The sequence below is a fragment of the Panthera tigris genome, chromosome C1 (genome assembly GCF_018350195.1).
Source record: "Panthera tigris isolate Pti1 chromosome C1, P.tigris_Pti1_mat1.1, whole genome shotgun sequence".
NCBI lineage: Eukaryota > Metazoa > Chordata > Mammalia > Carnivora > Felidae > Panthera > Panthera tigris.
The window spans coordinates 19,995,648-20,023,132 of record NC_056667.1 but is presented as its reverse complement, the minus strand read 5'-3'; the positions used below and the strand labels follow the sequence as shown (position 1 = coordinate 20,023,132).

At 52.9% G+C, this 27,485-nt stretch overlaps 1 protein-coding gene across 1 annotated transcript; it reads right to left on the bottom strand.

Moving 5' to 3' along the window:
- Nucleotides 1–592: 592 nt before the first annotated feature.
- ZDHHC18 (zinc finger DHHC-type palmitoyltransferase 18) lies at nt 593–27,485 on the bottom strand. The gene is made up of 8 exons (XM_042995677.1): nt 27,086–27,485; nt 22,703–22,863; nt 7,886–8,035; nt 6,181–6,318; nt 6,013–6,061; nt 5,370–5,472; nt 3,666–3,778; nt 593–2,545 (listed from the first exon to the last, which is right to left on the bottom strand). Exons 1-8 carry the CDS (start codon nt 27,406–27,408, stop codon nt 2,428–2,430), a joined length of 1,155 nt encoding a protein of 384 aa, XP_042851611.1. The 5' UTR covers nt 27,409–27,485; the 3' UTR covers nt 593–2,427.

Genomic DNA, 27,485 nt, shown 5'->3' with positions numbered 1-27,485 from the left:
CGATGGGGATGAGATGGCGTGTGAGGAGACTAGGCGGTGCTGGCCGACAGGGGAGACACGGTCTTACCAGCTAACCCTCTGCAAAGAGGCCTGTTAGCTCCCCTCAGGCTGTGCAGGAGATGGCAAAATCCTGACAGGTGTCCTCCTGGGAGAGATACCAGAGAGGTGGGCCAGTGTTACGAGTCGTCTGGCTGGGCCCCGCTGCTCAAGGCAGGGCTGGGGGCCAGGGAGACTCCGGCTCGCAGATTGGAATCTAGGGTCTCGTAAACATTTTCTTAGCTGAGCGGTCACTGGGGGTCAGAGCGAAAAGGCAGCAAGGAAAAAGAACCTGGGGGTCTCCAAATCCCGGAGGCAGGGGAAAGTAGAGGGGACAAAAAGGGGACAGGATGGCCTCTTCTTACATGCCTATGGGGGCCACCTTGCTCAGTCTCCAGCAGACAGACTCGGCCAGGAGAGGAGACCTTTAGCCACATCACTGGCCTTCCTGCCTTCTGTCTCCCCAGGAAAGACCAAGTTTGGCTGAAAGAACAGAGGGCTGCCAGTCGGAGCCTCAGCAAAGAAAGAGCAAACAAAAACCAAACCAAAGCAAATCAACTCTTAAAAACGAAAATTTTATTACAAGCAGGAACAAAGAATACTGGCTTAAATAAAAGGCAGGGGGCTTCCCCTCCTCTAGCCAGCCCCCTCCCCACTTGCAGCATGGCCCGGGGTCCTGGCGCTGGGGCGAGGCTGTTTCTCCCAGGGGGGACCCTCTGCAGCTGCCAGTTCTCAGCTGCCTGTGACCCACTAGCTTCTGCAGCAAGGAAGGGCAAGAGGCGAGGACTTCCTAGGTCACTTTCCAAGGGCTTCAGCCCACTTGAAGGGCCAAGGAGGGAGACAGAACAATCTCCTATCTACTTTGACAAGAAACTACAGTTCCCCGCAGAGAAGAGACATCCTTTGACTTTGGGGCCCAGACGTAGGCCAACCTTCACTCGCTTCTCGGCCCACCCTGCTCCTTCCTCCCTTTTCTCTGGATGGAGTCCTCCAGCTGGCAGAGAGTCCCTGTTCTCTGGCCGCTGGCACCAGGTCCCATACTCAGAGCTGGGAGGAGGGTGTGCGGCTTGGAGAGTGGCAGCCGCTCCCCACAGCCATTACCCCATCCACCACGCCCAGCCTCAGCCAGTCTGGGCAGGTCCCAGGCTTCCTGATGTCCGAGGAGGAAGGGAAGATAGGAGGGTGGGGGCTGAGCTGCAGCGGGGAACCCAGAGGTCTCTTGCGATCACTGCACAGGCTCCCTGTTGCCGTGGCTCAGGCCGCTCCATGCTGCTGCCAGCTGACACCCGAGGGGGATGGCGGGGAGAGCGGCAGCCCAGGGGATGTAGGGAAGCGGGAGCCAGCCGCATTCATACAAGGGCACACGCGAACACACGCACACACACTCACTCACAGCCAGACGTTCTCTTATAAATTTATAAAACCCAACTTGCTTTCTGCTAATCTTTAACCTGGCACTACACAGATAGCAATGTGGCCGACTGTTTTTTCTTCCACTTAAAAAATGCTACGTAGAAAAGAGGTCTATAAAATTGTGCAAAATACCCAGCATTAATAAACCCGTTTCAAGTATTGCCAGCAAGAGGATAACCCACCCGGCCCAAGAACTGACTTGGGAGAGAGGTGGGGAGGCAGGGAGGTCAGACTGGGATCCCTCAGAGAACCCTCCATGGGTAGAGAGCAGGCAAGGCCCCCACTTCCTAGCGTGCTGCCCAGGAATCACGCAGGAGCTGAGGTCTTGGGTGCCTCGCTGGCTGGTTCAGCCTTCTCTGACACAGGCTGTCTCCCACCACCCCCAACTCTGCCCTATCCATCTAGAACCCCAGCTCCACCCTACTGGCCGATGCCATACGAAAAAACATGAACGGAAGAAAGAACAATGGTCATCACAAAAAGAATGAAGGAGCCCACAAACCACAACGGCCCACGGAGGCATCCTCTCCCACAGCCCGCTGTCCAGAGCCGAATGCTCTTAGGTCCCACTTCACCCCCAGGACCCCAGCTGAGCAGAGCCCACCGGCCCCTCCACCTGGGAGGTATCGCACGCAGTCCGCACCCTCATTCACACGGGGCTCGCCCCGGCACAGGCAGAGACTCGGCATGGTCCCCTCGCGGCCTCAGGGGCCCTGGCCTCTCTCTCTCCTGTCACTCCTGCCGCTGATCAGCTGCGGGGATCTAGGGCCCAAGGCTGTGGGAACTTGGGTTTGGGGAGCAGAGGGGACAGCCACGGAAGTGCGGGGCAAGCCACACAGGGTGGGAAATAAATACGAAAGAGTCTTTGGCGGCTCTGCTTCCCTTGGGTGGAATGGGGAGGGTCCCGGCAGGTGTGGAGGGCGGCAGGTGAGTGCGGAGGGGTGGACAAGCCAGCAGGTGGCAAGTACCGAGCCCAGTTCAGGGGTGGCCTCCTACCATGCTGGCGTCAGGCTTGGCTCCGCAGGCTGGCTCATCGCTCCTGATGGGCGAGGGCAACACGGCGTCTGACTGCACAAATCCCCTCCGGTCAATGAGGCTTCCAAAACACAAGGGGGGACGTGAGGGCCCTGCCCAACACCAGCGGTCCAGGCCTGGGGCTGGATGGCAGAGTCCATTTTCCAGCCAAGAAAAGACCCAGCCCTAGAAAGCCTCAGAAAGGGGAGCTGATCGCCAGCTGGGGGCTCAAGACCCTTCCCTTCCAGAACAGGGGAACCAGAAGGGCCCTCTCTGCACCCTGGACACCTGGTTTTGGACCACCAGATTGATGCACTGTGAATTCAAACCGGCCCATTTTTCGGTCTGGCTGCCACAAAGCCAGGCTGTGGGTGAGGGGAAAAGCAGGATGGAAGAGCATTTGGAAATAGTGCGATTCCCACTGTGACCTACCCCCCACCCCCACGGCAAGGATGACACTCCTATGAGGCAGGAGAAGTCGGGGACGGTGTGGGGAAGGTCTGGGTCCCGCAGTGCCCACTGCAGTGGAGCTCCTGTTCTGGCACTCTGGTGCCCCCTGGTGTGAAGACAAGGGCACTTCCCAGCAGGGCTGAACCCTCAGGGCGCCACCAGGAGGGAGGATGGAGACCCCGCCCGGTCCAGCCACCAGCACCGGAAGGGAAATGTTGCCCAAGAGTAGCCAAAACATTAATTGTGGTGATCACTGGGGAATAAGATTACATGTGATAGTTAGTACTCTTCTTTTTAAGATTTTGTACTCTATGTTTTTCTACAATGAGCATATGTGATTAAAAATTACACAGAATTCGGGGCGCCTGGGTGGCTCAGTGAGTTAAACGTCCGACTTCGGCTCAGGTCATGATCTCACGGTTTGTGAGTTCGAGCCCCGTGTCGGGCTCTGTGCTGACAGCTCAGAGCCTGGAGCCTGTTTCGGATTCTGTGTCTCCCTCTCTCTCTGCTCTTCCCCTGCTCATGCTTTGTCACTCTCTCTCAAAAAAAAAAAAAAAAAATTACACAGAATTCTTTTGTGTGATAAATGCCTTGAGTGCACCCTGCCGGGGATGGTGGACAGAGGGCTTCTGTCGTGTGAAGAGAGGTCTGCTGCTTCCAGAACCTCTTTGAGAGGTGTGGACTCGCAGGGCTATCCCCTCACTGGCCGGGCCAGGCCCTGTGACCTCTCCCCATGCTCACCCCTGGCTTACCTGGGAGGTAGGGGGCCGCAGAGCACAGCACAGCAGTTGGTGATAACACTTTTATGGCTGTAGGGATTGACGGAGGCCTCACCGCCCCTCTTGCTGGACCACGAGCCTTTGATCTGCCAGCAGGAAGGAGGTCTGAGTCAGGTACCTCCTTTTACTTCGATTTTCTAGGAGGGAGGTCTAGAGGCTGGGAAAAACTGGTGAGAGTTTTTCCAATTCTAGGTAGACTATTGGAGGGGACATGTCTTTAACCCAGGCTATTCAGTGAGTGTGGGGGACTGCTGGATGTCGGGGGCACCTAGCCGAGAGGAGGAAGCCCTAATCAGGACAGAGAGCAGCGCACAGCCAAAGAGAAGCCTCCAAAGGAAACTTCTTGGGTGCATCCTCCCTTCTCCGGCCAGCCACCTCTAAGGGAAGGTAGTATAAGGGGACAGAGCTCAGGCTGACCTGGCTATGAGCCCTGGCCCTGCCCCCGACACACTGCATGACCCTGGACAGAGCACTTCCCTGAATCTCAGTCCTCATTTGAAAAACAGGGAACTGTGATAGCATCATTGGAGATGAAATCTTGCCATCTCTAGATTTGTGAGGCCAGCTATCAAAGGCACTGAAGAGTTTAGCAACAAAGGATACTTGCTTGACTTTAACCCAGAGTTTCCCAAACTCATTTGGCTATAACACATCTTTTTGCTTAACCCCTAGTAACATCTTGAAGAACCAGCACCCACAAAACTGCCTTGGGAGATGCTGGCTGATGTCATTTCTGCTCTGTACCAATCATTCAGCACATGAAACCCTATCATGAGTGTTAAGTTCTGTTTCCCAGAATGAGAGGCTGAGGTCAAGAGATGTATTTTCTGTTGGTCATGGGCCTCTGAGCAGTATCTGATGGTGGCCCTGGCACAGATGCTGTCATTTACTTTTTTATCGTTTGGGAGAAAAGAAGGGGAGGTCAGGTCGGGCCCGGGGCTGAGCACACAGTGGGCGCTCAAACAATGCTTGCCGGTGGGGGTCTGAAAGGCAGCAGGTAGGGAGGGTTGACATAGCCCCATAGTCCTATCCTCGCTGTCTCCCTCAATAAGGATGCCCAAGGGAACCCCAGGGGCACCCTGAGAATAGTCACATCTCTTTGCCCGTAAGTGCAGTGTGGTGGGGCGCAGCAAGGGTAGCCCAGGGCTTTTGGCCACAACCCTGACTCTGTCCCTTTCTGGCCGTGTGACCTTGGGGCAAGTCACTCAGCCATCAAACAGGAGAAAAAGCATCCCTGTTCCTTCTGCCTCAGAGTTGGCAAAAGGACCCAAAGAGATGATGGGAGCTGAAAGAACTCTGGAGACAGTTAACACGCGGGCCAAACGTAAGGACTGTTACGGTGGAGCACTGCCTCTGGGTTAGCGAGAAAGCCTGCGCGGAGGGGCCAAGGCACGTGGGGGCCTTAGAAGACCCTGTACTGGATCTCCCAGGGCCAAGCCAGGAGCACTGGAAGGCAATGTCTGGCCACCCTCTGTCCCCACCCGTGTTACCCCAGCAGCCCGAGTCAGGCGAGTCAGGCTGCACTGCGGCCGGCCGGCCGCTGCAGGCCCCCTCGCCCAGCCTCCTGCCCAGGGCCCCACCTCCTGCCTAGAGCCCCGCCTCCTGCCTAGAGCCCCGCCTCCTGCCCAGGGCTCCGCCTCCTGCCCAGTGAATGGAGGTTGCTCCAGCCTTACTCACGTCTTCGTTAGTTGTCAGGTTGGAGGCGACGAGGTAAGTGTGAAACCCTGAGAGGCCCAGGATGGACCAGATGGAGAAGAAGCAGATCACCAACTCCAGCACAGTGAGCAGGGTGGTCAAGGACCCACACCGGGACAGGGCTGGGGGCCTCCCCCGCCCCTGGAGGCCTGCCATGCCCAGCCCTTCTCACCTATCCTTCCGTGAGCGATTTCCCCAGAAAGGAGATGGGTTTGTAACCTTCCTGCGGTCCAGTCACCACTTCTCGACAGGATTACCTCCTGAGCCCTAAGAAGGGTTCGGGAGCCCATTCAAGAGCAGGACGGGTGATGGACAGTAGGGGGAACTGAAGATGCCAGGCACCAAGAACCCCGCACAAGAACCCCGTCCCGGTTGCTTGGTGTCTTAAGGGAAGACAAGAGACTGTGGCTCCTGAGAGTTCTTGGCCACCCCAGCCCTTTGATCAGACTGTTTAGGATCAGCTCTAGCCGGGGAGGAAACGGAAGCAGCTGGTATATCAGATTATTCTAGAGGACAAACATTAGCGCTACACCATTCCCCCCGGATTACAGGATGAGGTGTGGGGATCCACCCCAGTGAAGGGGCCTCGTTCCCACCAGGGCATCTATTGGCTGACAAAGGATATCTCGCTGGTGTCTCCTTCAGAGTGGAGAGGAAGTTGCTTCCCTGAGAGCCTGGGGAGGAGAAAACAGGACAGGGCACAGCTCAGATGGACAGTGACCACAGCCCCTTGACTTGGCAGAGCTTGCCGGCCCACCCCTCCTGCACACCCCTGCCCCCACGCCCAACTCACGCAGCGTCAGGTGGGTGACCACACAGGCGAAGATGAAGGCCGTCAGGAACGAGAGGGAGAGAATAAACGCGTAGAAGAAGCGGTAGTTCCGTCTCCCCACACAGTTGCCCACCCAGGGGCAGTGATGGTCAAACCGTTCTGGAAAAGGACCCGGGGGGGGGGGGGGACAGGTTAGCGTGCCTGGGCTGCAACCAGCACAGGTGTTTGGAGGCCTCACGCCACAGCTGGGGCTTTCTTCCCCCACACTCTCTCTGTACCGGCCCATTCAGCCGATTCGCAGCTCCTCACACGCTCCCTGCTTCTGGGCCTTTCTGCAAGCTTCCCACTGCCTCACACATTCTTCTCTATCTCTTCACCTGGTTAAGGGCGATTCCTCTTTTGTATCTCAGCTGCAAAGCCACTTCCTTAAGAAAGCCTCCTCTGATCCCAGACAAGGTGAGGGCCCTCTGTTACCCGCTGCTACTTATCTTCTGCGGCTCTTTGCCCATGTGTGTTTACATACTTATTAATAATTAGCGGACCGGCCAATTACCCCTGCTGGATGGTAAACTCCACGAGGGGGCCGGTGTTGGCCTCACACCGAGCTGAGTCCCACGTCCAGCTGTGCGTGGTACGAAGATGCACAAAAAGCACTTGTCGCCTGGCCTACGACCCTGGCCACCTGCGACAAACAACGCTCCCCATTCCCTGCTCTAGAACTAGAGGCTCAGGGAGGGGCGGGGCCGCTCTGTAACTTGTGGAGAGCTGGCATGTAAGGCCTGGCCAGAGGGCTGAGCTCACACTAGCACCCCAGGGCGGTGGGTGGGGGCGGGGGGGGGGGGCTGCTGGTGTCACACCCAGACTGGTAATGAAAGTCCTCTGTGGGAATGTGGATCACAAGCCCACTGCAGGCCTCCTACCATGGCCAGCACCCTTTGCGGATTCTCAGGGAAGAATAACGCCCACTGAGTCACCCACTCGGCTGCCTGCTGTCATGGGGTGTTCCCTACTGTTCTCTCAGGGAGTGCTGAGCTAGCGTGATGAGCTCACTGCCCTGGGGACCATGCTCAGTCACCGTGGCTCAGCTCACCTGGATCCTCTTACATAGCATTTCCCTTATGACACCCTTCCAGGGGCACACCCTCGGTCCCCATCAGAGCTGCCCGGCCTCTGGAGAGCAAGAAGAGGAGACAAAACAGCCTCTGGTTCCCCAGCAACCACCGAAGGTGTGGGCCTGGAGCTTAGCTTCCAATCCTGGCTACATCCTCTCTACCTGACTGGCTTGAACTCCTCTGTTCTCAGATTCTTGTCCCTCCCAAACCCTGGGAATCAGATCAAAGTCATTCAGTATAGCTGGCTCTGGGCTGCTGGATGGTAAATCGTTCTCTTTCTGGCCCCAAAGTACCTAGAATGTTATTGCTCTAGTCTCTGGTTCCTAGAAACTTGGACCTACTGAGGACCAGGCTGAGGCCTGGGAGAAGGGTCCAGGGTCTCTCTGCATCTCCCCCATACTTCAGAGCTGGGGGAAAGGAATCTACCAATCCTGGGCTGAAGGCAAGATACCACTGGTCACACTCTGAGCCTCTCCCCACAGCCCTTCCTCAATCAGAGCAAATTTGGGTGACTTCCTGCCCAGCTCTGGCTATTTCAGACACACCCCCGCCCCCGTGAGTGACTCCTCTGTCTTCAGGGCTCCCTGCACCGCTTCCTGCTGCCTCCCACTTACCCACACAGTTGTCGCAGACACTGCAGTGTGAGGTCCGGGGTGGCCGAAACATCTTGCAGGTGAAGCAGTACTTCAACTTGACCATCTGCCCGTTGATCATCACCTCCCGGGTCCGAGGGGGTGGCCGGTACGTGGAACTGCCTGTGTTATCTGGGGGTGGGAGGACAGAAAGATGGGGAATGTCCAAGCCCAGAGCCAGAAGCCCCAGCTGGGTGGAAGCCACTGCTGCCTGGCACGGACAGGAGAAGCCTTAGGGAAACCGTTTCCTGGGAACAAGCCATTGGCGGGCCCAAGGAGGGGACAGATATTAAGAGCTGCTACCTACCGAAATTTGCTGTGTGCCAAGCCCTGTGCTAAAGCATTACCCACATGCTCACGCACTGCTGGTCTTACACAACTTTGAGAAGGCGACTCTGGGAAGACTGGGGGAGGTTTATCTAGTCAAGCCTAGACCTAAGTTCCAGTTTCTAGGAGGTACAGGGGATGGAAGACAAAGTAAACAACACTATGAGAAAACAATCAGATCCAGAATGCGGGGCACCTACAACACCACTGATCCTGATGTCTAACAAAATCCACGTCACTTACAAAGAGAGGGAGACAGTTAAGCGTCCGATGTCGGCTCCGGTCATGATCTCACGGTTCATTGAGTTGGAGCCCCACCTCGGGCTCCATGCTGACAGCTTGGAGCCTGGAGCCTGCTTTGGATTCTGTGTCTCCCTCTCTCTGCCTCTCCCCTGCTTGCACTCTGTCTCTCTCAAAAATAAATAAACATTAAAAAAAAAAAAAAGAATTGTAAATATAGGGGCGCCTGGCTGGCTCTGTCGGAAGAGCACGCAACTCTGGATCTCGGGCTTGTGAGTTCGAGACCCATGTTGGATGCAGAGATTACTTAAAAATAAAATCTTAAAAAAAAAAAAGAACTACAAATATATATGACACAAATAAGATACACTAATAACAACTATTAAATCTAGATGATGAACATGCATAAATTAATTCTATTGGGGCGCCTGGGTGGCCTGGTCGGTTAAGTGTCTGACTCTTGGTCTCAGCTCAGGTCATGATCTCACAGTTTGTGAATCTGAGGCCTGCATCTCGCTCCGCACTGATGGCACAGAGCCTAGTTGGGATTCTGTCTCTTCTTCTCTCTGCCCATCCCCCGCTGGTGTGCGCGCGTTCGCTCTCAAAATAAATAAATAAACTTAAAAGAAAGAAACTCATTGTATTTCACACTTTTCTGGATGTTTGAAGTTCTTCATAATAAAAATGTTAAGAGGAAAAGAAATGCAGAGATATATTGCATTCATGGATTAAAAGACACAATTTTAGAAAAGGTTTTATTCTCCCTAAATCAATCTGTAGATCAACATAATCCCAATCAAAAATCTCAGTATGTTTTTTTTTTTTGGGGGGGGGGGTGGAAATTGACAAACTCGTTATAAAATTCATATGGAAATGCAAAGGGCCAAAGACAGCCAACGCATTCCTGAAGGACAAAGCTAAGGACTCCTATGACTAGAGATCAAGACTAATGATAGAAAGCTAATGATTAAGAAGGTCTGGTTTGGGTGCGAGGGTAGAAATGCTGATCAACGGAACAGAAAAGAGAATCCAGAAACAGACCTGACATGTAAATGACCAAGTGGTTTACGACAAGGGTGACACTGAAGTGGTGTGAAAGAAAATGGGCCCCCAATAAACAGTGCTGAGTCCACTGGGTAAACAAATGGGGGAAAAAGCATCTGGATCCTGCCTCCCACCAAACACAAATTCAATTTCAGACAGATTGTAGCTCTAAATGCAAAAGCCTGGGATTAAAAAAAAAAAAAAAAAAGGAGACATGACTGTGGAGCAGACAAAGATTTCTTAAGACCCAAAGGGGCAAATCATAAAAGAACAATTTGGTATAACAGCATCACATCAAAATTAAGAACTTCTTTTTCTTTAAGTATATTTGAAAGAGAGTGCAAGCCGGGGGAGGAGCAGAGAGAGAGGGAGAGAATCCCAAGCAGGCTCCATGCTGTCAGCACAGAGCCCAACATGGGGCACAAACTCACAAGCTGTGAGATCATGACCTGAGCTGAAATGAAGAGTCGAACGCGTAACTGACTGAGCTACGCAGGTGCCCCCAAAATTAAGAACTTCTATTTGGGGCACCTGGTTGGCTCAGTTGGTAGCATGTGCAACTCTTGATCTCCGGGTCGTGAGTTTGGCCCCATGTTGGACATAGCAATTACTTAACAAAAACAGTAATAACTTATGTTCATCTAAAGATACAATTAAAAAAATGAGGGGCGCCTGTGTAGCTCGGTCAGTTGGGCTCCGACTTTGGCTCAGGTCATGATCTCACTGTGAGTTCAAGCCCTGCATCGGGCTCTGTGCTGACAGCTCAGAGCCTAGAGCCTGTTTCGGATTCTGTGTCTCTCTCGCTCTTTGCCCCTTCCCCTGTCATGCACTGTGTCCCTCTCTCTCAAAATAAATAAACCTTAAAAAAAAAAGTCTTAAAAAAAAAATGAAAAGGTGACCTTCAGAGTAGAAGATGTGAACAAGAACAAAGCATTTGTAACCAGAACATATGAAGAATCCCTATATGTCAGTAAGAAAAAGTTCAGACATCTCAATTCAAATGTGGACAAAAGATTCAAATAGGTATTTCATAAAAGAAGCTGTCCAATGGCTAATAAACACATGAAAAGGTATTCATGCTCATTAGTCTTCAATGAAATGCAAATAAAACCATAAAATGTTACCACCACACATGTACCAGAATGGCTAAGATGAAAACAATTTTAAAAATCAAGTGTCGGTAAAAATGTAAGGCAACTAGAAATCTCATATAACCACTCTGAAAAACTATTTAACACTAACCACCAAAGTTCAACATATGCACCCCCAGCAAGCCCACTCCTAGGTATCTCCCCAACAGAAATGTACATGATTAAAAAAAAATTCTTAAAAAAATTTTTTTTAAAGTTTATTTATTTTTGAGAGAGAGAAAGAGAGAGAGACAGAGCTCGAGGGGGGAAGGGCTAGAGAGAGAAGGAGACACAGAATCTGAAGCAGGCTCCAGGCTCCGAGCTGTCAGCACAGAGCCCGACGCGGAGCTTGAACTCACGAACCGCGAGATCATGACCTGAGCCAAAGTCGGACGCTTAACCGACTGAGCCACCCAGGCGCCCCATAAAAAAAATTTTTTTAAGTAAACTCTACACCCAACATGGGGCTCGAACTCATGACCCTGAGATCAAGAGTCACATATTCTCTGACTGAGCCAACCTGGCCCCCTGAAATGTGCAAGATTTGATGTGCACCAAAAGATGTACAGGAATATTCACAACAAGAATCTCAGCCAAAATCTGGACCTACCCAAATGCCCATAAATAGAACAGATTAACAAAAGGTAGTATGGAGTTCTATAGAGCAAAGAATGAACGATCCTCAACCACACATAAGAACTATGGATAGGGGCGCTTGGGTGGCTCAGTCGGTTGAGCGTCCGACTTCGGCTCAGGTCATGATCTCACGGTCCGTGGGTTCGAGCCCCGCGTTGGGCTCTGTGCTGACAGCTCAGAGCCTGGAGCCTGTTTCCGATTCTGTGTCTCCCTCTCTCTCTGACCCTCCCCCGTTCATGCTCGGTCTCTCTCTGTCTCAAAAATAAATAAACATTAAAAAAAAAAAAAAAAAAAGAACTATGGATAAATCTCATAAACATGTGTAAAGTGAAGAAACCACACACGTAAGAACACAAAATGTTCAAAAACAACTAAAAGTAATCTAATATGGTAGCAGTCAAGATCATGGTCACCTCTGGAGGGGTGACACTGACCAGAAAGGCAAGGGGGAGCTCCTGGGACACTGCTCATATACTGTTTCCTCATCAGGGTGCTGATTACATGCGTGTGTTCAGTTTGTGAACACTCAACAGAACACTTAGGATTTGTACACTTTTTTGTAAGCCCATTATATTTCAGTAAAAACTTAACAAAAAGAAAGATTTAAGGGGCTCAGCTGGTTGAGCGTCTGACTTCAGGCTCAGGTCATGATCTTGCAGTTCGTGGGTGGGTTCGAGCCCCACGTCGGGCTCTGTGCTGACAGCTCAGAGCCTGGAGCCTGCTTTGGACCCTGTGTCTCGCTCTCTCTCTGCCCTTCCCCTGCTCGTGCTGTGTCTCTCTCTCAAAAATAAATAAACATTAAAAAAAATTTTTTTTTTTTTTAAAGAAAGAAAAGAAAGGTTTAAGTAACTTGTGCAAAGTCACAAACTCATATGCTGGCAAGCAGGAATCCAAACCCTGGTCTGTCATATGCAAAAGCCCACAATTCTACCCACTGAGCCTCTTGGTCCCCCGGACCTCAAAGGACCAAAGTCCCCAGGGCAGTGGCTTATTTCTGGACAGAACCTGAGAATCACATGAGGCTGCCTGTGATCCCTAGCCCTTTACTATGCTCCCAGCCATCACTTCTACTGGATCCACTCCCCAGATAATATCTCCAGTTTGGCCACCTGCCTCCAATGATTACTGAGTGTCCAGCAGGTGCCAGGCACTATTCTAGGCACTTGGCATGCATCAGTGAAGCACACAGACTTGTGTCTCACATTCCAGTTACCAAACAGACTCTTTCTTACCAGGCTGTTCACCATCCCCCCAACCATAACATGTTTAAAATGGAACTAAGCAGGGGCCCCTGGGTGGCTCAGTTGGTTAAGCGTCCAACTTTGCCTCAGGTCATGATCTCATGGCTTCTGAATTTGAGCCCTGAGTCGGGCCCTGTGCTGACAGCTCAGAGCCCGGAGCCTGCTTCAGATTCTGTGTGTGTGTCTCTCTCTCTGCCCCTCCCCAACTCGCACTCTGTCTCTCTCTCAAAAATAAATAAACATTAAAAAGAATAAAAATAAAATAAAATAAAATAAAATAAAATAAAATAAAATAAAATAAAATAAAATGGAACTAAGCATCTGAACATCTTTTCTTTATTCTTAAAAAATGTTTATTTTTTTTATTTTTGAGAGAGAGAGTGAGCGAGCGCGTGAGCACGAGCTAGGAAGGGGCAGAGACAGAGACAGAGGATCCAAAGCAGGCTCTATGCTGACAGCACAGAGCCCGATGTGGGGTTCAAACTCATGAACCATAAGATCACGACCTGATCAGAAATCGGATGCTCAACCGACTGAGCCACCCAGGCGCCCCAGAACATCTCTTCTTTAAAACAGGCAGCATGACAGAGGCCAGGTGGTTTGAGGCCAGTGGACACACTCTGAAACCTGGTTTTGCCACCCAGTGGTTAGGGGAAATGTTAAAGCCAAATGTACTTCTCTGAGCCTCAGTTTTCTCATCTGTAAAATGGAAAGAACAGGTAGAATGGAGCACGAATCCTGGCCCCACGTCTTTTTATCTGGGTTTCTCCCGGTGATATCGTCTGCTAGATGTTCAACAGGGCAAGTCGTTTAACCTCTCTGAGCCTCTGTTTCCTTGATCACTGAAAGGGGGATAATAACAGTACCCACATCACAGGGTTGTTGTGAGGGTGACCTGAGGTAAAAACGTGAAGTGACACAAAGTAAATGCTTAAGAAGCACGCTGTTATTATTAGCTCCCATAATTACGAAGAGAAAGGAAGAGTCAAGGGAAAGAAAACACTACACTGAGCGCCTCCTCCTATATGCCGAGCACTTCGTAGGCATTATCTCCTTGCATCCAGAGAACATCCCAGGAGGTAGGATTACTAACGTCAGTCACCTCCAGGTTATAGTTCAGGAGACTTTTTGGTGACGTTCAGTGACATGTCTGAGGCCGCTCCTGGCTAGGAAGTGGCAGAACCAGGATATGAAGCCAAGTTTCCAAAACTTGGGCTTGAGGTCTTTTTGTAAATTTCAAAGTGTCATAATGGTGTTATTTAACCCTGCCTGGTTCCTCATTTCTGCCAAAGGCACAACCCAAGAGCCGGAAAGAACGTCAAAGAGCATATAATGCAGCGCCCAGTGCATAGAAAACTGTAATTGTCTCCCCACTGACCTCCTCTCTTCTAACCCCTTCAGTTTACAAATGAGAAAACAGGCCCAGAGAGGTCAGGGGATTTGCCCAAAGTCACACAGCCACTGAGTGGCAGAGGCAGGAAAACTCAGTTTGGAGGCCTTTTGCAGACCCTTCCTTCTACCTCACCCTTTCCTGGCCAGTCACCAGGTCTTCTCAGGATCTTCCTTCATAATCTTTCACTCTCCTCCCAATGCTCTAAGCCAGGCCAGAACCCTGTCACCAAACAGCCTCCCCTGAAGACTCCCTGCTTCCAGCCCCTCTGCCTTCCAACCCACCACATTTCTCTAAATAATTCCTTTTGGGGGCACCTGGGTGGCTCAGTTGGTTAAGCGCCTGACTTTGGTTCATGAGTTTAAGCCCCACATCGGGCTCTCCGCTGTCAGCATGGAGTCTCCTTGGGATCCTCTGTCCCCTTCTCTCTCTGCCCCTCCTCTCTCAAAATAAATAAATAAACTCAAAATAAATAAATAAATAAATAAATAAATAAATAAATAAATAACCCCTCTTGAGTTATAACCCTTCCCTGGCCTCCCCTAAAAAAACAGATAAAGGACAACTTCCTGTCCTAATACTAGGGACCTCCACAATTGGGCTCAACCTCCACTCCAGGCTTTTCTCCCACTAGTTTGGCCCTATGAGTCCCTGCAGCCTTGGCTTCCTGCCCCTGTCCTGGCCAAGCCCTGGCCCCCGCCATCTCCTTGCTCACCAGGACTCTCCGGCTCCCTGCCTAGCCTCCAGCAGCTTCTCTGAGCACGGCTGCTCCCGTGCCTTGCACACAGTACCTGCCCCAGGCTGGGCTGTGATGGGCCTGCTGTGTGCAGACACCTAGACCGCACGCCCCCGGGTGGCAGGGATGGTGGAATAAACAGGCAGTCCCATCCAATGAACCATGAGGGAGCAGGCAAAGAGGAGAGAGCACAGGCTTTGGACCAAGGCAGGCCCAGAGTTCAAATCCTGACCCTTCCGTTTATTAGCTAGTACCCCCAGGAAAGCCACTCAACCTCTGTGAGCCCGTGGTGGCATCTGAAAAAGCAGACAAATAATAACCACTGCCTGGAAGGTTTATGGAAGGATCAGAAATTGTACATGTAAAGGAACCGGCACTTGGGGAGTACTTACTAACTGCTGTTCTCAGAGGGACGGCAAGGCACAGGCTCTGGAACCTGAAACACTAGGTTCGAATCATGATTTTGCTGCCTCCTTGCTACTGAAGAAAGTCCCTTCGCCTCTTGCAGCCTCAGTTTCCTCATCCGTAAAAGGGAGATAAGACAGTCTTGATCTCACAGGATTGTGGTGAGTGCCCAATGAGGTGCTGCAAGGCCGCCCTAAGCACAGTGCTAGATTCGAAGGACCCTCAGTCGTGACACGGTTCACACTGGGACCCTCTAGCCTGCAGAATTCTCCAGCTCTTCCCAAAACTCTTGATGCTACTCCAAACCCGGCCTGCAACCCTACTCCATGGGCCCCAGGTCCAGCTCCTGTCCCTGCCCACCGCTGTCTTCCAGGCTTGGACACAGGCTTTGGAGCCAGACAGACAGGTGGCCCAACCACAACTAGCCATGTGATGTGGGTCAAGTCTCTCTGACCCTCATCTGGTAAAAAAGAAAATGGGACATAATCAAATCCGCCTCCTAGTGCTATTTGGAAGATGCAGGAAGAGTTCGGCAAGTGGGTTTAGCAAAGCGTCCGGCACCTGGCATGAGCTTAATAAATATTAGCCGTTATTGTTGTTCTAGGAGATGCTATATTCCAAACAGCTGATTTAAGAAGAAACTTCAGAAAACAACCCGGCTGTGAGTGAAGGAGAGCCCCAGACCCTTTCAGGAAAGAGGAAGAGAGAAGTTTCTGGAATCCTCACTGGATTCCCACAAGCCCTCGCCAAGGCAGGGAGGGAACTCCTACCAGCACGCCGTGCCCTCCGGGGGCCAGGCTGCCCCTCTCTAGAACTCGGAAAGAAGAAGTGACGCTCTTCTTTAGGCTGCCAAGAGGAAAGTGTGTCACACTTGAGCAAGGGAGCCACCCAGATGCCAAATGAAAGTCCCCAACTGCGGGGCCCTGAACAAGGTGGGTCAAAGGAGGCCCTGCAGCGGGGTCACTGTGGAAAGCGAACCCCACTCGGGAGGGAGGCAAGGAGCTGCCCCAGGGCTTATTCTCCGGCCAGACCACGCTGCCCAATCACGGCCCTGGCCTCAGCCTCAGTTTCCTCCTCACCAACTCCCGCTAGCAGCCAGCGCAGGTGGCAGCTCCTCGGGGCCGGGAGCAGGCCCGTGTGCCATTCCTGAGCACGAGGCTCAGCCTCTTAAGTTTCAATAGAGAAAAACAATTTTCAAAGGGTACCGTTATTCCCGGTCTCACTGGATGCATAAAAAACGTTCTGGGCCGGGCAAGAGGACATGTACCCCCATTTTACAGATGAGGAAACAGATTTCAATAGCATAAGGTGGGGGGGCGCTGAAACTGGAACCCTTGTCTTCCAAATATTCTCTCAAACATTACCAATCACTATATCAAGGCCTAGAGGTGGCAGGTGAGGGGAGAAGAGGCAAGTACAGAAGAGTCAAATGTGTTTGCTTTAAAAAAAATTCACAGGGGCGCCTGGGTGGCTCAGTCAGTTCAGCATCTGACTTCGGCTCAGGTCATGATCTCATGGTTCGTGGGTTCGAGCCCCGCGTCGGGCTCTGTGCTGACAGCTGGGTTTGGAGCCTGCTTCCAATTCTGTGTCTCCTTCCCTCTCTACCCCTCGCCCACTTGTGCTGTTTTTCTCTCCCAAAAATAAACAAACATTTAAAAAAATGAACAATGAAAACATTTTTAAAAAGCGGGGTCGGGGGGCACACCTGGCTGGCTCAGTTGGTAGAGCAAGTATGTGACTCTTGATCACAGGGTCGTGAGTTCAAGCCGCATGCCAGGCTTTGCGCTAAAAAAGAAGAAAAGAAAAGAAAAAAGAAAAGAAAAGAAAAGAGAAGAGAAGAGAAGAGAAGGGAAAAGAAAAGAAAAAAAAGAGAAAAGAAAGAAAAGAAAAAGAAAGAAAGGAAGGAAGGAAGGAAGGAAGGAAGAAAGAAAGAAAGAAAGAAAGAAAGAAAGAAAGAAAGAAAGAAAGAAAACATTTGCTTTGTTCACCCAGTCCAGAAAATATTTGTTGACGAAAGGAAGGAAGTCAGAGTGGGAAGAGATGTTATCCCTGCTCAAAGGGAATCTAAGATCTACTCCAGGGCGCGTGCGCGCGCTCTCTCTCTCTCTCTCTCTCTCTCCGCCCCCCTAAGAAGTCAAGTCCCTCTCAGGCTAGTAAGGCCTCCCTGCTGCCTTGCGGGTGGGAATCTATAGCCTCTGGGGATGTGAAATGAGGGCGAAGGCTCCTCACTGAACGGCTGTGAGAAGCAAATGAATCTCCCCACACTCTCCTCCTGACCAAGGGGCATGCTCTGGGTCTCGCCCCAACCGCAGCTCGTGGAGGGGAGCAGGCAGGCACTCTGCACTCAGAGCCAGCCGGCCGGCTCTGTGACTCAAGCCCAGTGGCTGGCACGAAAGCACCCTGGGGCTGGCAGGCGCTACCGAGTCGGCATTAGCGAGGGAAGGCTGGGATCGCCACCAGCCTTGCTGGGTCCTGACCGCTGGGCCTTCCGTTGCCCCCACCGGTGGAGGAAGCAGCCGCGGGGCTGTGGTCTTCCCAGCTTCCAGGTCAGTTCAAGGTCAGCCACAGCGCCCGGGGCCGGGAGCACTGGGTCACTGTAGTCCCCACCTGACCCTTTCTGTTCATTCCAGAGGTTTATGGAGCACCTACAGGATATCAGCTTAGTGGTGGGCTGGGGGGCGGAGATACAGGAAGAGCTTGGCCTGAGGGCCCAGTGAGGGGGGGAAGCACATAATTACAGAGTCTGTGTAAGAGGCACTGCGAGTCAAGTGTGGGGACTCTGGGCCCAGCCAGCCTGATCTCATTTTGAAACCTGGCCTGGCCACTTGCTGGCTTGTGACTTTGAGGAAGCTGCTTAACCTCTCTGAGCCTCAGTTCCTCACTGGGTAATAACATTATCAAACTTGGAAGATGATGATGTGAATCAGAGATAACAAAGGTCTACCCCACAGCTCGTGGATTCATGGTGTTACTGGTGTCTGTAGTGGAGACGGGAGGGGGAGGAAATGTGTGGGGGTGGGGGCAGGAGGCAGCACTGAAGGCAGCAAAAGGTGAAGTGGCAGTTAAGCAGGATCAGGAGGAATGACCCCTTGGGCTCACCAGAAAGAGGGCATGGCCGGAGAGGCGCTGTGGGAACAAAGCACAGGCAGTGGGGCAGAGGGCTGCAGGGGTGGGAAGTGCGGGCAGGTAGGCTGGAGTGTGCCTTCACCCTGCAAGCGCGCCTCTGCGGGCAAGTCTGCAGGAAAGTGGAAGACGATGTTTCCTGGCCGCAACACTAGGCAACACGAATTCATGGGATGAGAAAGTTCCTCCCTCTTCAATTTTCACTCAAGCCTTTGACTCCATCAAGGGGAAAAGTCTCAACTTTAAAAAAATTTTTAAATGTATGTTTATTTTTGAGAGAGAGAGAGAGAGAGAGAGTGAGAGCAGAGAGAGACAGAGACACAGAATCCGAGGTAGGTTCCAGGCTCCGAGCTGTCAGCACAGAGCCCAACACAGGGGCTCGAACCCACAAACCGCAAGATCATGACCTGAGCCGAAGTCAGACCCTTAACCGGCTGAGCCACCCGGTCGCCCTAAAAAGTCTCAACTTCTAATACCTAATGCCTGTGATCCTCACAGGCCTCAAAGGGACTGCTTTTTGCTAGCAACTGTAACCACAAGAGTTCTGTAACATTGTTATGTTTCTGTTTTTATGATTAGGTTCTATTTCCAGTAAGAGGCTTTTGGCTTACAAGGTTGATAACAATGTTCCTTGTAAAATACACTTAAAAATGAGTCACCTAAAGGAAACACTAAGGAAATTGAAGGTACAAGATGAGGTGCAGAAAGGGAAAAATTGCGACCATTGTACTCAAAAGACCGATCTTCAGGAAATACTGTTGAGGGCACCTGGGAGTCACCCGAATTCTAAACCAGGGAGGGCTGGGGCCAAATCTGAGTCCTGGGAAGACAACTACGACTGAACGTGTTGGGGCCTGGTCAGCAGTCAATCCAGGCGGCAAATGAGACAGGTCTGCCCTAGGGCAGTGGGCTTCAGAAGGACCTGAGGGGAGACACCCTGGGCACAGACAGGCTGCGGTTTGTGACCTGCTGTGTGGTGGCGGAAGGAGACGCAGCCTTTATGTCCATTCTGTGAGCTGTAAACGTGTCTACATTAGCGTCTGTCACTCAGACCTGGATGTTTCTATCGTCTCCCATCAGACTGGGAGCAATGTTGGCACCTCCTACCTCTTTTCCAACTTCCCAAAGTGCCTGCACTCTGTATGGCCCTGTGGGATGACCCAGCTAGAGGGCTTGCCAGCTGACAAGTCAACATCTCAGATCCGGGTGACCAGCCACCCCGGTTTGCCTGTGCCTGAGGGGTTTCCCGGACACGAGACTGGAAGGAGCTGGTCACCCCACTTCAGACGGTCCTTGAAAGGCAGGAGCCTTGGGCTAGAACCTGTTGGGCTGGAGTGGCTGGCCTATGGGGCCAAAGCGAGAAGCCCACAGTCTGCATGGGCCCCGGTGAGCATCAGTTCATGTTTATGTGGACAGCACCATCCACCTCAAAGTAGGTCTCCAACCTTCTGGAAAAGGCTCAGTGACCTTTGTCCTTTTCAAGAAAATATATTTCACCCTGATTAGAAACCTCCTGGCCACACCCTCAAATTTGGCTCCCGTTCAAGTTTCAGAGTTCAGAGGCCTCAAAGATGTCACTTTCCAGGCTTAGCAGCTGTTCCCAAAGGAAAGTCTCTAACCCTGACATTTAGGGTCCCGTGGGACTAACTCCACCCCATTCTCCAACCAGAATTTCTCTAATTCTCTGAAGTATTGCTCCTTTTCCAGCCAATATGGCCTGCTCAGGGTTCCATGCCTGTCCCTGCTCCTTCCCACTCTGTTCTCTCCTCCTCTGTTCCACCTGCCTGGAGGCTCCCTTCACACATATTCCTGGGCTTGAACTCTACCCAAACTTTAAGCTTTGGCTCAAGGCACCTCTCCATGAAGCTTCCCCATATCCTCCAGGCAGAAGATACTCCTGTTTCTCTGATCCACTTCCAAAGCCTGATCTCACCTGTAGCAGCTGGTTAGGCCTTCTACCTGGGACTGAGCTAGCCTGGAAACCATCGGAAGGTAGGGTTCACATCAGATTCATTTTTGGCCTCCCACCTCCTCCCCTGTAGTCAGGAGCCAGCATATAGAATTAACACATAAATGATTAAACCGTAATGCCTAACTGGGAGAAGTTCCAACTGTCTCTCCATCAGTCACCTAGGGACATCAAGGAGGGCCTCTACAGAGGCTCAGCCATTCAGCCAATATCCCTGGACCCTCCACTTGGCAGCCTAGGTAAACAAGACCTCACTGTCCAGGAAAGGCTGCCGGGCCTGCCCGACAATTCTGTAACCACCACCATGCAGCACAGGGCCAAGAAAGGAAGGACACGGAGCTCTTGGAAGGTGTCACGGAAGGTCTGGCCCAACTGGGGTCATGAAGGCTTCTCAGAGGACGGAATACCTGGGTTGAGACATAAGAATAAAGATAGTGTGGCCACAGAAGATGGGGAATTGCATCCCTGTGGCCATCTCAGAAAAGAAAGCGAGGCATTTGGGAATCAAGGCACACAACAGTCCCTCTCCACACCTCCACTCCCTGGCCACGTGATCCCCCTGCCTCAGTTTCTGCATCGGCACAGACGGGCCGCTGAGAGGATCTGTGGGGATAATGGATGGAAAACACTCACTACACGCAGCCAAGCGGTCCCCAAACATGGGGGATTACAGTTGTCATTATTGCCCACACAACTCACAGGAGGCCAGAGGATTCCAGGGGGCCAGATCCCCAAGCTCAGGCTGGACTGGACAATAATCCTGCCTCACGATTAGCTCTGAGTTGGAGGCAGGAGAAACAGGTTGCCACAGAGCCTCCCCTGTTGCCAGGTGGACCGCCCAGGTCAGACTGCAGAAATCTGAAGGAGCAGAGTTGAGTCTAAGAGGCCGAGTGGTGAGTGGCCCAGTGGGGCAAGGGGGAAGGAAGCTGGATGCAGGCAGAGGAAGACAGCAATCGAGGGCGTGGCCGAAGACAGGCCTGGGCAGAGGGATGAGCCGAAGAACGAAGAGCAAGAGAACATCCTCACCCTTCCTGCCCACCCTCCCGAGCTGTGCCAGAGAAGCAGTGAAATGACTCCCAGTGATGGATGCAGCAGCTCTGACATTAACAGGCCACCGGGTCTGTTCAAGGCCAGTCAGACGTTTAAAAGCCTGTCTGAAAGCCACCCTGTGAGGGGAAGGAGCCAACCACAGACCGGAAACCGGTGTGCAAAGAGCCACGTCACTTCTCCCCAGGAAGGAGCGAGGGTGCAGCAAGCTCAGATTAAGGCCCAGCACCCAGCCTCCCAGGGGGACCCACACAGTGGTCTGGGAGGAATCAAGGGCTATCTGCGGTGCCTTGGGAGCACAGGTTCTTTCTGGCCACAATGGCCTTCCTGCTGTTCCTTACACATACCAAGCTTGGGGTGCCTGGGAGGCTCAGTTGGTTAAGTATCCGATTCTTGATTTCGGCTCGGGTCGTGATCTCACGGTTCGTGGCATTAAGCCCCGCGTCGGGCTCTATGCTGACGATGTCAAGCCTGCTTGGGATTCTCACTCGCTCTCTTTCTGCCCCTCCCCTGCTCATGCTCTCTCTCTCTCTCTCTCAAAATAAATAAATAAACATTAAAAGCCAACAAACATACCAGCTTGTTCACCACTCCAGGCTTTTGCTTTTACTGTTTCCAGACTGTGCGTTACTGGCTCCATCACACCATTCAGAGCTCCTCTCAAGTACACCTCCTCCTACAGGCTTTCCCAGATCACCTACTCTAAACTCCCCACTCCCCACACCTACTGTGCTTTTCCCCTAGAAGCCTACAGAGTTCAATCCCTTGTCTCTTCAGGTCTTTGCTTCTTTGCTCAGAAGTCACCTCCTTCACAAAGTGTTCCCTGACCACCCAGTTTAAAATCATACACCCTTCCCCCCTCCAGCTCTTATCCTCCCTCCCTACTTTACTCTCCCCTGACGTCCTAGATATTTGTTAACTGTCTTTCTCCTCCCACTGGAACATCAGCTCCGAGAGCGCAGGGGATTACTGTCCTATTTGTTCACTACTGTATCGTCAGCATCTAGAAAAGGGTCGGGCACATAATAGGGGTTCGACAAATGATGAGTGAATAAGTGTATATGAATGTTTAAGAGCAGGGCCTCTGGTCAGACTGTATGAGATCTCAGTCCAGCTCTTCCACTTCCTGTATGATCTTGGACCACTTACTCTACTCCTCTGAGACTTAATTTAATCAGTAAAAGGAAAGCAACAACAGTCCGGGTCTCATAGGATTATTGGGGGATTAAATAAGATCATGCATGTAAAGAGGTGAAGACACTGCCTGACCCCCAGCGAGCACTCAGTACTAAGCTGACGGCCTTGGTAGCCTTCGTCGGCTAGCATTTCTTACTTGCTCCTCTGTTCCCTTGTTTATCATGCGTTTCCACCCCAGGGTCAGCTCCAGCCTGCCTCACTCACTACCGTGCCCTCAGTTCCTGGCAAGGTGTGGGAAGAGAAAATCGGGCCTCCTCTCAAACCAAGGAATGTGGAGCCGGGAGACGCAGCTTCAGCTGGAGTAGGAGCCTCACCGATTTGTTTCTCTAGAGCGGCTGCCTCACAGACGGTGGCCCGGGGCAGGATCCCAGGGTCGGTGAAGCTGGTCTGCAGCAGGCAGCTCATGACGAAGAAGAAGAGGATGGCAGCGATGATGGGGATGGCGAGGGTCAGCTGGCGGGCCAGGAAGGGACAGCTAGAGAGAGAGAGGGAGAGAGAGATGAGCAGATACCCCAAGGGCTCCCTGGAACACAGGGCTACAGCACTAGACACGTGTCATGCCATCAACACCACTCCGCATTCTGGCATACAGCCTTTCCCTGAGGAAGAGGGACAGCTCCTAGGTGAGCGCAGCCACTCCTCCAAGAGTGCCTGGAGCAGACATCACTAATTGATCTTTGCACTTTCCCTCTGAGCCAGCAGCAGACATGATCAATAGAGCCCAGAACTTTTTTTTTTTTTTTTTTTTTTTTTTTTTAAATGAGCTAAGGAGAGAGGTCTAGATCCCAGCACTCTTAACCCCGGCACTTAGCTGCAGCTTCAGAATCCTAAACACAGAGCTTCAGGCAGCCGCTACCAATGAACTAGGTAGTCACTTGAGTTGACTGTCCACGACAATGTTCACTTATTCATTCATTCAGTTACTCCACAAATATTTAGCGAGGTCTCACATATGCCAGGCAATACCATCAACAAACAGCAGGAATAATGGCAGTGAATAAGAGTGTTGTTTCTCCACCTGTCATGAGGCTGCGGTCTAGTGGGGAAAAGACAGGTAAACAGAGAGAGGTGCTACACAGGGCTTTGTGTGCTAACATGGGAGAGAGGAAAACAGCAGAACAGTCAGGAATATCTGGCTGGAGGAGATAATGTCTAAGCTAAAATCTGAAGAATAAGTAGGGGTTAGCCACGTGCAGGGGGTTAGGGGAAGAGCACGGTCTATGCACTGCCACTGTCATCCCAGGGCTGGCATCCCAAGCCCATGCTTTCAGGTCCCCGACCCCAGTTGGTTTGGAGGACAGCCTGTGCTCAGGCTGACCCTGAGGCCTGCCCAAACTATTAACCGCTGTCCTACGCTGCCTTCCCTCCCAGAGCTAGAGTGGCACCTGATGGGGTGAGGAGCTGCTACTTGGGAAATGACAGGCTGCTGGGAGGCCAGAATCAGAAGAGGCTCCAGGAGCTGGCACAGTTACAGAAAGCAAACCTGTGGACACATACTCTGTTTCCACAGCCTCTACTCCCAGAAGCTCTGGCTTCCAGAGAGGCCCTTCCCTTGAAGAGCAAAGACTGCCAGGTCCAACGGCTCCAACTGGACCACATTCCGCCCCAAACATCTCAGTGGTCCCTGGGTTCAAGACTCAAAGCTGGGCCCTCTGTGTCACCCACATGCCAATCAACCAGTTCATGTATCGCCAGACTTTTGGGGGGACGGAGATGAAGTCTGAGACTCGTAGAGCACTCAGAAACACCAAGTGCTAGCTCCCTGATTTTACAGAGGGGGGCTCTGAGGCCCACAGCCACATTCAAGGTCACCCTCTCAGCCAAAGACAGGACTGGGGCCTCCGGGCCCTCATCAGGTACTCTCTCTGTTCATTCAACAAATATTTACTGTACTGAATGCCTACTACCCACCAGGCCCAGTTCTAGGCACCAAAGACAAAACAGTGTGGAGAACGAAGCCCTTCTGTGGCGAAGAGACAGGCAACAAACTAGCAGAAAGTATAGGCATAGTATGTTCAGATGGTGGCAAGTGCTTCCAGAAAACAAGTAGTCCGGGAAGAGGGGATAGGAGGGAGGGGAGTGGTTTGTTCACTTATAGGGGCAGTTAGGGAAGGAGGGAAAAAAAGTGAAGGAGTGAGCCATTAGACTCTCTAAAGGAAGGGTATTCCAAATGGTGCAAAGGCCCTGAGGCAGGAATATGCAAAGAGGCCAATGTGCCTGGAGGAGGACGCACAGGGGGATAGTGGGGGGAGATGGACGGAGAGGAAGACTTTGGTTCTTATCCCAGAAAGCCAGGGAGAACTCCAGGGGGAGCCTGGGATCTGACTTAGAATTAAAGGGGCACTCTGGCCTCCATGTGGGGTGGGAAGTGGGGCTGAAGCCAGATACCCTGCTGAGAGCCCTGTGCAATAATTTACCCAACCAAACAATGAAGCAAAACCATTCTCAGCAGGAAAAGCCCTAGAGAGCCACTCTACCTTTTTCCAGCGCAATGGAAGAGTGTGAGCTCACTCACTCTCCAGCGTTCCCACACCGTGGGTCCCTACTGAGGTAACACCCCAGTCTAGACCCAGGGGAGGTCTGAGCCCAAACCCCAAACCCTCCTGCCAACTCCACCAGCCCAAGTGAATTAGGGCAGAGACAAGGCAAGATGATTCACAAGCCCTCCCTGAACCCAGAAGTCCTCTTTTCTCCCTTCTCTGGGGGACAAATCTGTCATCAGTCAAGATACCCACGCAGCCCAGAGAAGATCCTGCTTCTGAACTAACCGAATCCCACGCCTCAGTGTCACAGGACTGGGGGCGGGGGCGGGGGGGGGGGGCGGTCAACTTCCTCCTGCTCAGGTTGCAGCCCTGGAGGTACTGGAAAAGGAACTTTCAAAACACTCATGCGGGTCGGGTCGGGTCGGGTCAGCTCAGCAAGGTGGATCTGAAACTCAGCCCAAGGAACACACTGGAGGCTGGGGGCTCCCCAGAGCTCCTGCGTGTTATATTTTCCTGGAACTTTTCATCCACCCTGACTCAGAAAGGAAGGGTGAAAGGGAGAAGCTAATTTGTAGGAAGTCCTCACCTTGCTTCAAGGGGAAACCCAAGGTTGCAGATACATGATCTGGCAGCTGGAGAGGGTACCTGGGGGTGGCGTCTTTGTGGCAGCCTTAGCACGGCTACAGGCCCTTAGGACGTGTTTTATGGTGAAGAAAACAGCTAATAACGGCAGCCAGCACTAAGTGCTTGTTACTGGTTAAAACCTTACGCACATGACATAGTGCCACCCTCATGACAACCTATTATAAACCCCATTTTATAGATGACGAAAGTAGGGCTCCAAGGTGAAGAGACTATCCCAGAGTCACGCGGATAGTGTGTGGTGGGGCTGGGATTTGAACCAGGTCTGTTGGCTCCAGAGATGGAGTTCTTAACCACACCGCACAATTAAGCAAGACCACAAAGGGTGGGGGAGAACCCGGAGGGGAAGCTGTGTGGGTGAGTGTGAGTGTGTGTGCAGGATCACACAGCAGGCGGCTCAAGCTAGAGACCAAAGGTGGAGTGCAAAACTTCTGGGAAGTGACAAGCATTCCTCCTCCAACCAGAAAAGGGAGCTACTGTGTGGGCCTACCCTGGGTCACCGGGGATGTAAAGAGGTCAAAACCCCACAGGGGCAAACAGGACCTATCACACCAAAGCACTGTGGACTCTCTTGAAAAATAACAAGGCACTGCAGCTGTTCCTGCCATGGGACAGGCCAGAGGTTTGCTCCAGAATGGTGAGAATGCAAAGAAAGCCAGGGGTACATGGGGTGGGGGGCAGGGACCTGCCGGAGTCAGAGGGAAGGACTGGAACCACTGGGGAAACTAAGGAAGGTACTGGAGAGGGAAGGGAGGCCTAAGAGGCCCAAAGCAGTCTGGGAAGATTGCCTGAGGGCCTAGAGGGAGAATGACTGAGGTGAAAGGAAGGGGGAAGGGTCTGAGAATAAGAGATGACAGGGGACCCCAGAAGGGACCCTGGTGGGACACGGAGGCAGCTGGGAGAATTGTGATGGGTAGTATAAAGCCAAAGGACACAGAAAAGATTCAGAAGTTGTCTGGAAGGGATATAAAGCAAAGATGCCTCAAGGGGTCAGAAAGAAGCAGGGGCTGGCCAAGAGATGGTCCAGCAGAGAGGTGAGGGCCAGGGGATCCGGGAGGCCTGAGCCAGGTTCTGAGAGGGAAGAGAGGATGGGTCGGTGCAGGGACTGGCAAGTATGGGGCTCCTGGCAGGGGCTGGCAAAGGCAGGGTGCCAGGGAAAGGCAGGGAGGGACAGGAGACAGGCCGGAGGATGGGGCGATGGGGCCCCGTGTGGATGGAGCATCCAGATGGGCGAGGGAGGAAGGACAGTAGGGGTGGGGTTGGGGCGGTGGGTGGTGAGGGCCAGGGAGGGCCGATGAGAGACACGCGAGGGGACTGGAAAGGCCTGGGGGCAGATCCTGAGCGGGCGAGGACGCAGGCCCGGGAGGAGCAGGGAGGAGAGAGTGCCTGGCAGGTGCAGGGAAGGGTGGAGCGCCCGAGGAGGTCGGAGTGGACCGGGCGCCCAGCGGGAGACCAGAAGGGCGGGAGTGCTCGCCGAGGAGCCGGGCGGGCGGAGTGCGCGGCAGGGGGCGGAGGGGACCGGAGGGATGGGGGCGCCCGAGGGGGCGGGGCCGGGGGCACCGCGGGACTCACTCGAAGACGAAGAAGAGGATGGTGGTGGTGAGGATGAGCAGCAGCGTGAGTGCGAAGACGCCGCCGTGGCCGGCCAGCATGAGGCGGCCGCCGCAGTAGAAGCGGTTGCGGCCCGGGAACACCTCCCACTTGCGCCGCGGGCGGCGGCCGATGCTCCCGCTGCCGCTGCCGCTGCCGCTGCCGCTCCAGCGCGGCGCGCTGGCGGGCGGCGGGGGCCCGGGGCCGGGGCCGGGGGGCGCGGCTGGACCGGGGCGGCGCGCCCCAGGGGAGGCGGGCGGCGGGGCGGCCCCGGGGCTGATCTGTTGGTACTCGCAGTCCTTCATGCGGCCGGCCGCGGGCCTCGGCTCCGCGCCCCACGGGCCGGCCGGGCCGCAGCGGGACCGGGGCCGAGCAGCGGAGG

Coding starts and splice junctions, on each gene's coding strand:
- ZDHHC18 (XM_042995677.1), bottom strand. CDS start 27,408: ATGAAGGACTGCGAGTACCAACAGATCAGCCCCGGGGCCGCCCCGCCG. Junction 22,864..27,085: donor ATCCTCTTCTTCGTCTTCGA/GTGAGTCCCGCG, acceptor CTCTCTCTCTAG/CTGTCCCTTCCTGGCCCGCC. Junction 5,473..6,012: donor CTGAAGGAGACACCAGCGAG/ATATCCTTTGTC, acceptor CACCCTGCTCAC/TGTGCTGGAGTTGGTGATCT.